The sequence below is a fragment of the Microtus oregoni genome, unplaced genomic scaffold (genome assembly GCF_018167655.1).
Source record: "Microtus oregoni isolate MIOR12 unplaced genomic scaffold, Mior012 000053F_ref0000044, whole genome shotgun sequence".
Lineage (NCBI taxonomy): Eukaryota > Metazoa > Chordata > Mammalia > Rodentia > Cricetidae > Microtus > Microtus oregoni.
The window spans coordinates 4,884,196-4,895,928 of record NW_024543829.1 but is presented as its reverse complement, the minus strand read 5'-3'; the positions used below and the strand labels follow the sequence as shown (position 1 = coordinate 4,895,928).

The 11,733-nt window shown below is 41.1% G+C and overlaps 1 protein-coding gene across 1 annotated transcript; it reads left to right on the top strand.

Annotated features, from left to right (window-relative positions):
* Positions 1 to 9,866: 9,866 nt before the first annotated feature.
* On the top strand, positions 9,867 to 11,129 carry LOC121437657 (microtubule-associated protein RP/EB family member 1-like). Its single transcript, XM_041637636.1, has one exon. The coding sequence runs from the start codon at positions 9,920 to 9,922 to the stop codon at positions 10,658 to 10,660; it is 741 nt and encodes a 246-aa protein (XP_041493570.1). The 5' UTR covers positions 9,867 to 9,919; the 3' UTR covers positions 10,661 to 11,129.
* The last annotated feature ends 604 nt before the right edge of the window (positions 11,130 to 11,733 follow it).

Here is an 11,733-nt window from a genome sequence, read left to right as displayed (position 1 = left end):
GGGATATAACACTATTACTATGCTAAATGAATACTGTAGCAAATTGCTTCCTAAGTTCCTTTTTTAAGGTTTATTTATTTATTATGTGTATAGGGTTCTGCCTGCATATATGCTTGCATTTCAGAAGAGGGCACCAGATCTCATTATAGACACTTGAGAGCCGGCATGTGGTTGCTGGGAATTGAATCTGAATTGAGAATTGAATTGCTGGGAATTGATTTAGTATCTCTGGAAGAGCAGCTAGTACTCTTAGCCTCTGAGCCATTTCTCTAGTCCCTGCTTCCTAAGTTCTTATTCTTATACCCTAATTATTTTAGTGACTGTACAACTCGCATCAGAAAAGCTCCATGTGTTGTAGATGGTAGTCTATAGAGAGGCCCAAACTGGTCAATGTGCAGAGAATAGAAGATTGAGAAGTGTTTATCCCTAAATGGCATAGACATCTATATTATACCCCCTCCCCGAATATTCAGAGATCAGCACAAAAGAGAGTCTAGGAAATGCTATTTCACTTCAGACAGGACCATTGTACACATAATCTCACAGAAGCTGTGACTGTATACACAAGTCCTGTGCCAGATCAAGGCTGTGAAATATCTTTGCATGGTTCCCAGCAACTCGGCCTGACTAGAGCTTAGTGATGGAATGGAAAATAGACAAACACATGCACAGACAGAAATATCTGGATTTGGGTGCGTTGGGTTTACTGATGGGGAAACCGTAGCAATCTGAAAGCTCAGTGTTAATTCCACAGATACAGGAAGAAAGACCACCAACATAACAAACAAAAACAAAGAAGGCTCGTTAGTTCTGAGATGGGGCACGCTGTGTGCAGACCTAGAGTCTGCAGAGCACAGATCAGGAAGGAAGCTTTGGGCTCATGGTCTTTCCTTATAAAAGCTGAGACACTGGAAATGGGATTTGTTGTATGAGTCAGAAATTCACAGGGAAAATTTGAGCTTTACAGATTTAGAAGCAATCAAAAAATTAAATATATTACAAACCTGAAGGTAACAAGATCACGAAGATTTTTCAAGAGAAAATGAAATTTATCAAAGAGTCATCCTTGGAGAAAATGAAAAGAGCAAGAAGAGGGAAAAGTGGAGAAATCCCCAAAGAAAAGTAAGGTGTGTTCAACAGGAGCAGAGGTGCATCAGGAGTGTGTCTCAATGTGTCAGACAAACGAAGCGAGCAGCGTGGAAACTTTCAGATGCCTGACAGTTCAAGTAGGGTGAGAGCTAAAAATTAAACACTGGGGTGAGAAAAATGGAGTCATCGGCAACCTTGACAAATGCAATCTTAGAGGAGTTAGGAGATCTGCCCCTTATGAAGCCGGAGGAAGGGGAATCGGAAGAGAATGAGAAGGTAGGGAGAGTGGGACATCAAGAGAAAAACAGCTGTTTAAGGAATTTTGATGCAAATGGGATCAAGGAAATGGTGGAGGGAAGACAGAGAGTGAAGGTACTTTTTCTTTTAAGATACAACAAACCTAAATGCCCTGGACTTGCCTGTTTGTCATAAGGGGAAATAGTGGCAATATTCGTATAATGTGGAAGGGGAAAAAGAAGCTGGCCAGAGCATTTTCCCGTAAGCTGCATGTATGGAGTTTAAGTGCATGGGCGGGCTTTATATGATAGCCTGAGTAGTTTGTTTCAGGTAACGAGTAGGAAAATAGTTTGGCAGAAGGAATGTTGACAAGCAGGTGAAGTGTCTTCTACCAAGGGCTTCTTCTGGCCACGGAATCTTTGCCCTTCCCTCTCCACGTCCAATCTAACACTTGGCAGTATACTCTGCTGTACCAGTAAACCAGAGTACTGCAAACTGGTACACACCACCTTTTACCTCTAATACAGAATAAACTCTATCCCCAGATGCGAATCCCAGCTCAAATGTGTGGTGAGGTATGGATTAACACTTCACTTTCTCATGGAAAAACTAGCTGATTGCTAAGTGATCTAACCACTTCCCATTCTTCTCACTCACCTGAGCGCCATTGGTCCAGCCTGCATTGATGTCGTAATTCACAGTCCTTTATACAGACAGCCTGTGAGGAAACACTACGACTGAACACATTCACAAGGCAAATGAATTTCTAAACCCCAACCTAATAAACCGCCTCTTTTCACTTATTAAAGACAATTAAATGTAAAGTAGCAGAGTGAGTATTTAGATGTGAGAATTGCGAACTCACTGCATTTCTTTTTAACAGCTTAAAATAAAACATATTTGTTATCACTTAGTTTGCTGGAGTCAGAAGTCTCGCTTGGGCTAAGACCACATTGTCAGCAGGGCTGTTCTTCCTGATGGCTCCAGAGAGGAAACTTCTCTAACTCATTCCGATTATTGGATTAATCTGGTTCCTTGTATTTGAAAGGCTAAAGTTCTCGTTTTCTTGCAGGCTTTCAATCAGTGACTGGTGTTTTTCCCATGGTCCATTCTCATTCTCCGCTGTGCCTTCTTCCATGGGGCCCTCTGCCAACACTGGGTCTAGTCTCTCTCATATTCTCAGTCTTTTTGATTGGCCAAAGAAATTTCTTTGATGTTTAGACTTGTGTGATTAGATTGGGCCACTATAGACATTCCAGTAAATTCTTACAAAGTTAATCATACTGACAATGTCCTTTTGCCATGTAATTTAAACACACACACACACACACACACACACACACACACTCACAGCCCAATTTCTATGCTTTATACCTTTAGGGTGGTTGTCTTTCTACCAACATTTTGTGTAAAAGGCTCAAGGAATTTCCAACATATTATGCAGATATTAGTATTCCTAATATAATCGTTTTATGCAGGAGAGGAAGAAGATAGGTAAACAATCACATTCCCTAAATTTAATTTGTTTGTTTGGGAGCTCTTCTCTTTCCGTCCCTTTGCCATTCCCCCTTTTCTCTCCATCCGTTTGCAATCTACTCCGTTCCCAAAACTCTACAAAATGAGGTGCCAGACAGGACTCTGGGTGCAACGGATGTGAAAATGGAATTCATTCCCTTGGCTTGGGAGCGGCTCATAGATGGGTTGAGTCAACCTCCTGAAACATAATTTGCAACAACAGAGGGGTGGTGATGAACATGAGTGGCCAAAGAGACTGGGTTAGAATTGTCCCGAGTTGCTTTATTCATCCCGTTACCCACAGCGCTAGACTGAACATCAGCGATTCTTACACAGTCACGCGACTTCCCCGAGATCCTGAGTCATCTGGGAGAAACAGAGACACGGTTGTGTTCTTCACCTTAGCTTCAATTGCCCGAATTAAAACATAATGGGCATTTCCTTGAAACTAAACAGGAAAACACTTCAGAGTTGACATAAGGCCGCTTGCCTATCCGTAATGTAACCTTACAAGGTCAAATAGAAGCCTATAAAAACCCAGGCTGCTAGTCACGATTGATGGGGGCCGGGCTGAGCTGGCAAGCTGGCCCGGGGTCTGCCCACTCGTCTAAGTCCTTGTGGGACAGTCTCCTACTCTAGCCTGCGCACTGCAGAAGGCTGATGCACGACCTGGCAAGGCTCTAAATCTTTTAACAGCAGCAGTTTGATGATGCTGGCCCTGTTCTGCAGAGCAGAAAAGAAAGGATTTCTGTCGTATTTCAGAGAAAATATGACTGACCTGGCTGAAATTAAGTTCTTTTGACATTTGTGAACACGTAAACAAATATGGCAGCAGCTCAGAAAGTTTTCTGGAGATTCTTGCTATAGCTGCCAAAGTGTTAACTCTTCAGATTTTGGCAATGGTAGATTTTGTGAGCCCTAGGAGTTAAGGCAGAGGGCATTTTATTTACCTCTAGAAAAATGCTTTTAGAATAGGATTTTGATAGTTTTCTCCCCTCTTCCATCATTGCTCTCTCTCTCTCTCTCTCTCTCTCTCTCTCTCTCTCTCTCTCTCTCTCTGTGTGTGTGTGTGTGTGTGTGTGGTTGTTTTAAGAAACTTCATTCCTTAGGGCACTTCCCCCTTTGATTAGCTTCGTGTATGTGATTGGATATGTTTGCATCATCAAGGGTCTCCCTCAACCACTCAACCTTTTACACTGAGATGTGTTGAACCTCTCACTGAGCCTGAAACCTCTGACACACTCACTGGCACTGCTGATACCCTGACTAACTGCCAAGCCCCAAGAGTCCTGACTCGGCGGCTCAGGAACTTGGACGCCATGCTCGCCCCACAGAATCTGACATTTGGATTGGACTCAAACCCTCATGCCTGCACAGCAAACCCTTGACCCACGGAAACAGCTCCCCAACATGGTAGGTTCACTTGGCTACTGGGAACATTTTTATGTTGGTCCATTCCTCCCGAAATTGTTTTCTAGAGAAGTTTTTCCCCAAACACCTTAACAATCACCTGGTCAGCTCGATTTTTATTTATTTGCTTATTTATTTTTGTGAAAGAGGATTTCCTTGCGTCAGGCTGATCTCAAATTCATGATCCTCTTGACTCGGCCTTCTGATTAGTAGGATTGCTAGAATGCTTACTTAAATTTTACTGAGTGTTTTTCTTTTTAAATACCCAAAACACAAAAATGTACCCAGTAACACAATAAAAATCAAAATTTTACAGCAAGGCAGGAAATCAAAAGTCAAATCATTTGTCATATATATGATATATATATATGTAAAACCATATTACAAAAGCTCATTTTTCATTATTTCAGAAATATTAAGGATTCATTTTTGTGGCTACTTCTATAACTAAACACAAACTTATGCTAATGATTGTGAACAACTGTAAATACATTTACTTATCATTGAGGCCTTTTGAAAATGTAGAGTTTACCATACCTCCCCCATTAGAAGTTGATTCAGGAGGTCTCCTTTGGGCTCAGCAATCTGAATTTCTCTAAAGGTCTTTTGTGACCATTTTGTTCTAGCAGAGCTGACTATAATATAATCAGAAGGACAATGCAGACGGTAAGATAACTGTGCCACCATAGCTGTCTTTGCTTGACCAGCATCGCTGTGCTCAGTGTGTTGATCCCAGGACTGATGGATTCTACGACATGGATGCTTCTCTTCACCTAGACAACATCTTACTTTGTGTTTATTGCTTTTCTCTTCTCACAGCTTGCCTGCCCCTCAAAAATAAATTTTGCTATCGACTCTGTACTCCCTGCGTTTACCCTGAGAGCTAGCGAGTTGAACTAATTGGTACCTCATTTCATTGTCCAGAGAAAATGCATGCAGGGGAAAGTCATTAAAATTGCAGAGGGAGAGTTCTCAAAACAGATGATCAGAATTTTCTGGGAACGTGTATAATCTTATGATCAATGAATAGAGCATATTCTCAATAGTTGGAAGCTCAGAATATTGATTTAACACAGCAATTTATATTTAGTAAAAATTACTCATCACACCAGGGAGCAAAAATTCCCTGTGTGTAGTTCTGCCTGCCAAAGCATTTAATGCAGCTTCAGTTGTTTATAGCAAGGATGCTGCTGAGTCCTCAAGTAAGATCCTCCTCAATAGGACATGCTAAATCACCACGCTCTCAGGGTGGTAGACAGCACCATATGAGAGATACCCTCAAATAGGACAATCTGCTTGGTAGTACTGATATGTCCTGACGTTAAGCCTCTTTATTTCCCACAATACTAATACAGTTTTCCACACTATGTTCGGGATTACAAAATGTTCTAATCATATCATATCATATTACCTTGTTTACTTTGAATTTATTTTTCAGGAATATTTATGTTTAATCATTACCTCCTATAAGAGAACTTATTACTTTACATTTTAATAAAAGATCCTCAACGCAGTCATTCCTGGGAATCAAAGCTCCTTAACCATGACCCATCTCTTTTTTTCTGCTTCCTGATCCACAGTGACTTGACCTACTCTGCCTCACCTGAAGGAGGTAATTTGTTCCACAGCTAATGTTCCCATACCCTAACCTCCATCAGCATTTGGTATATGATGCTAGCACTCACTGCTCTGCCATTCTGCTTGCCTTCCCCACATTTAACTGTAGCGTAACTGCTTTAGACTGCTAACAAAGACAGGAACATCTATTGTGCTTGAGTATTTTCTATTTATGTTCTACTTTTCATGACGATCTGCTTACCAGAAATGATACATGTTTTTGTTTTTTACTTATTTATTTATTTATTTATTTATTTATTTATTTATTTTCGAGACAGGGTTTCTCTGTAGCTTTTGGTTCCTGTCCTGGAACTAGCTCTTGTAGACCAGGCTGGCCTCGAACTCACAGAGATCCGCCTGCCTCTGCCTCCCGAGTGCTTTTTAACATAAATTTTGGCATTTATTTATTTTTTTGGTGTTTTGGAGACAGGGTATCTCTCTGTAAGCTTGGCTGTCCTAGAATTCACTCTGTAGATAAGTCTGGCCTTGAACTCACAGAGATTCACCAGACAGGAGTTCTCTGTGTGGGCATGGCTGTCCTAGAGCTCACTCTGTAGGCCAGTCTGGCCTTGAACTCTGCCGCTTGAGTGCTGATACTAAAGGCGTGCACCACCACCGCCCAACTTTAACTTGTATTAAAGTGGGATACTATATGATTCTTGAAGTTAATTCCATAGACATCCTATTGCTCCTGATGGCATGTTTGTTTACAGATTTGATCTTTGTGATAGATTTAATTGATCTCTATGCCACTCTGATATTATTTATCTTTTAATAATTAGTATCAAAAAAGCTACAATGTTAAATTCCAGATAAATCTCTCTTTCTCTCTTTCACTCTCTCTCTATCTCTGTCTCTGTTTCTATCTCTCTCCTCCCCCCCCCCCCCACACACATACACACACCACAGCACACACAGTTTAAGCCTCAGAAAAATAGCAACTGAATGAGCCAAATAATTTCCATGGCATTGCCGCATTGATGTAGGACATATATTCTGGTTATTTTAATTATGGACCAATCAAATGATCTTGAGGCTCTAAGCCTTGCAAAATTTTTCACTGGCATTTTTTTTTTTTACCATATATACCATATACACGACTCTACTGGGCTGTGTGATGATAACTTTGAGTAAGTTTCCTAGACAAAATGATACCTAGTCACACTCATTAAAACCCATAAACTAAAATGTTGGTGTTGCTTTTGCAGTTTCTTCACTACTGACAACTGCTCTCTAGGATTGCTTCAGTGTTATTTTAAAAATGTGTTTGCAAAACAAAACAAGAGCATCTACAATTTCTTAAGTCCTCTTGTTTTGCTTATATTCTTTGAAGTTTGCTCCAAAAGGCAGACATGGGCACTAGAAACACCAAGCTGAATGTCAGAAAATGGGGGGCTCCTTCCTGGCTGTGACACTCACTCTGCCCAGACTCCTGACTAAACTACTAACCACTCACTTTATTTTCTCTTAGTCTCAAAATGCAACTTCTTACGGTTGTGATGAGGAACTAATATTTCTAAAGAGCCTGGAACGCCCTTTGTGGCCCTTTATTGCCCATGGATGGAGCCCAGTTTGGTTTTTTTTTTTCTTTCTTTGACTGGCTCAGCGTGATTTCTCAGTGATCTGCATGTCAAATCCATTTGGCAGAATTGTGGTTCTATAGATACAGTATCACACTGAGCATTTGTCTTTTGGATTTGGTTCATGCGCTATTTAAAGAGCAAAGTGCCATTTGTTGATGACATGGTGTGTGTGGAAACGAAATTTTAAAACACGTTCAAAGTTTCTTTTTATATCAAAGGTGTTTTGACTTGAGACTCTGAATGTTGAGAAAGACACATGAATCTCTCTCCTTGATACTAGGAAGGGCTAGAGTCACCTGTGTTGGCTAGACATACTTTTAAATTTCTGCATTCATAGAGAAATACAACTTTAAGAGAACCATGCAGCCGAAATTGTAAAAAATTTTGAATAACATTTATTCAAAGCAATATACTTATTTTCCTTTAATGTAAGAATTTAAAACTTTTGTTCTTTGTATTTCTAAGAAGTCACTTTCAATCAAAGAGAGCTGACACTGTGCACTTGGACCCCCTACTCAAATCTACTTTCTTTCCTTTCATTTTTTTAAAGCTACATTCTTATTTTGCTCTCACTCTGGGTTTAGCCTGTTTTCTACAGCTGTAACACAATATGATGCTCATTTAAAGTCCAAAGTCCAGGAAAGGAAAAGGGTATCAAGAGACCAGGAAACTGAAGGAATTTTGAACAGTATTATGGAGATAAGACATACTGTATTCATTCAGGGCGCAGACAGCCACCAGTAGGCAGTTACTGACATTTATGAGGCACACACTGGCTACCATGGGCACACACCAAGCCTGGCATACAAAGTGCAGGCACTGGGTAGGCGCACAGGCAGACAGCAACAGCGCAGGCTCTGCCCCTGACACCTAACCTCAAGGTCATAGTTAAACAGGATGACACAAAAGTGTCATTTTTCAAAAAAACTAGTTGTAAAACAGATGATGTCACCATTTACTTTTGGATTCCCTGATACCTGGTGTTAATTATTTTTCTCATGACATACAGCCTTCCCTACATTCTCGTTCCTTCTGATGTCTAGTGTTAGCTCATGTCTTTTCTCCATAGCTGGATACTTACAAATTGAAAAAAAAAAGTTTATGTAGCGCATAGTTTGGAGACTGAAACTCAAAGATTGAGTGGCCCCATCTGTTTTGTTTTTGTGAAGAGCACCAATGGCTGCTCACAAGATATTAGAGAAGTATGACAAGAGAACGCTATGAGATTATAGGAAGCCACGTCATTCATGATCCAGTCTTGTTCTTTTGGAAACCACCTCCTCTAGCCATAACTAACTGGGGTTCCAAAAGAAGTACAATATTGCCTCCCTAGCCCTCTCACTAGGCTCCACTTCCTAACAGTTCACAATGGGGACACAATTTCTAGCACATGGGCCTGTGGTGGACACACTCCAGCCATATCTAAACCAGTGAACCCTCAACTGACTGCAAACTGGTTCTGGTCCTATCTGCTTGACTGAAATCTTCCCGAGGAAATGGCATATAGTTTTTAAATTGATAAGCAGGAACACCCGCCAATCTTGATTCTATCATGTAGCTACATTTCGCAGTAATTGCAATCATAAATTTTACATGGTAATTTTCATAAACCATCTACATTTTACTGTCGCCTTTACTGCTGTTTGGATGGTTTTAGTAGGTTTTCTTCTCTGTCTAGCTTCTTTTCATTTATTTCCTACAAAATATCATCATCAGCCTACTGTTTTCTAAGGGTCCGCTCTCTTGAGGTGACCCCGATTTTAACTATGGCCTGAAACTATTAATGATTATCAGCCCCCCTTTTTTCTTTGTTACTGAGGTGCTACCTGTTTTCTACTAGGGGGGGCGTTGACAAGACCCATGTGGGGTTTTTGAGTTGCTTAGAATACATTCTTTCTGAGCACTGCTGTGACCCTGCTAGGCACCTTCTTTTTCTTCATTTCTTTGTCATTTCTCATCATGTGACTTTTTTCTTAGGGGGTGTGTTGACATGTCCAGCTGTTAAAATTACATATCAAGATATGGCCAACATGACAAGAATAAAGTCTTCTGTGAATTCTAGAAAGTTTATCTTTCTGGTTCAGGGGTTACTTGTTCCACCTCTCTCTCTTTCTTTTAAACCTAGACTGAAAATGGAAAGCTCATTTGGGGCTTTGCAATAATGAAGTAACTTTAAGGAGAAGAACCATTCAATAAGGGTGGGAGGCCAGAAAGACAGAAGCAGCTTGCTTCATTGCTGTACAGCCATATACTCCTTGATTATTTAGACATAAGTTCAGTTGTGGGGAAAAGATCTCAAAATAATAGTGGTAAAACAAGTGAGAAGTTTATTCCTTTTATACGAAAAAATGTCCAAGAATAAATAAGTCCGACAATAGTCTGTCTACCCGGTCCGACGGTTTGAACGAGACGAAGACGGAACCGGAGCTGGGCGCGGTCAGAGGACGCGGGTTCCCCGAGAGCCGAAGATGGCAGTGAATGTGTACTCGACGTCAGTCACCAGTGATAACCTAAGTCGACATGACATGCTGGCTTGGATCAATGAATCTCTGCAGTTGAATCTGACAAAGATAGAACAATTGTGCTCAGGAGCTGCATACTGTCAGTTTATGGACATGCTCTTCCCTGGCTCCATTGCTTTGAAGAAAGTGAAATTCCAAGCTAAGCTAGAACATGAATATATCCAGAACTTCAAAATACTACAAGCAGGTTTCAAGAGGATGGGCGTTGACAAAATAATTCCTGTGGATAAATTAGTAAAAGGAAAATTTCAGGACAATTTTGAATTCGTTCAGTGGTTCAAGAAGTTTTTTGATGCAAATTATGATGGAAAAGAGTATGACCCTGTAGCTGCCAGACAAGGTCAAGAAACGGCAGTGGCTCCTTCTCTTGTCGCCCCAGCTCTGAGTAAACCGAAGAAACCTCTCAGCTCCGGTAATGCAGCTCCGCAGAGACCCATTGCAACACAGAGAACTACTGCAGCTCCTAAGGCTGGTCCAGGGATGGTGCGAAAGAATCCTGGTGTGGGTAATGGGGATGACGAAGCAGCTGAATTGGTGCAGCAGGTCAAAGTTTTGAAGCTTACTGTTGAAGACTTGGAGAAAGAGAGAGACTTCTACTTTGGAAAGCTAAGGAACATTGAATTGATTTGCCAGGAGAATGAGGGGGAAAATGACCCTGTACTGCAGAGGATTGTAGATATTCTTTAAGCCACAGATGAAGGCTTTGTGATACCTGATGAAGGGGGCCCACAGGAGGAACAAGAAGAGTATTAAGCAGCCTGGACCAGCAGAGCAACATCCGAATTCTTCACTCCAAATCATGTGCTTAACTGTTAAATACACCCTTTTGTTATTCTTAGAGAATTCACTGGTTTCTTTTCATAAGCAAAAAGTACCTCTTCTTCAAAGTGCACTTTGCAGAAGTCTCTTTCCGATGAGTTTGAGTTAGGAGCTGTTGCCTTGTAGCAGAGCAGTATTAACATCTAGTTGGTTCACTAGGGGACAGAGAGGCCAACCATGGGGCTCTTCATGTGGATGCTGGTCACACTGACTGATGGAGAAGGGGGTTTTGTAATACATTGAGGTATTACAAATACTCAGAGAAATGTAAAGACTGATATGAATTTTAAGTGAAATTCTGGCAGAGAACGTTTTAATAAATAATGCCTTAAGAGTATTTAAAATATGCTTCCATATTTCAAAATATAAAATGTAACATGACAGGAGATTTTGTGTGTCCTATATTGTGTCTGGGAAGGAAGGGCCAGACTTTAGACCCTTTGGAACCTGCTGATACAGGCCTTTCCAGACTACATCTCATGTAGTCTTTGGCCCAGAAGGAAAGTTTGAAAAGTTGTTCTGTAAAGCCATTAGGTGTCATTGACCAGTTGCATCCCTACTATAAAATATATAAGCAACATGGTAGCTTGGGTGAATAGAGAGCGTCTCAGCCCTGCAGTACCTGAGACAGAGCTCAGCTTTTGCTGAGCTTTCCTCTGAGGATTTTTCAAACAGTCCCCCAAGTTCCTGTGTATTGTGATTCTGGGACCTGCCCATATCTCTGGGATTTGAATGGGCGCCTAGTCCCGTTGTACTGTCTTGTAAGTTTACATTTACCACGTTCTCTTCTCTGCTCCCCTTGACCTCTGGGGACGCCTCTGGCTCCTTAAGTTTGCTGCTGAGCATTGTAAATACAGCAGGCTGGTGATCGCAGCTGCAAGTTCTTTCTGGACCTCTGGCAAAGGAGTGATCAGTGAAGGCCAGTGTCACCTTGGGCTCTG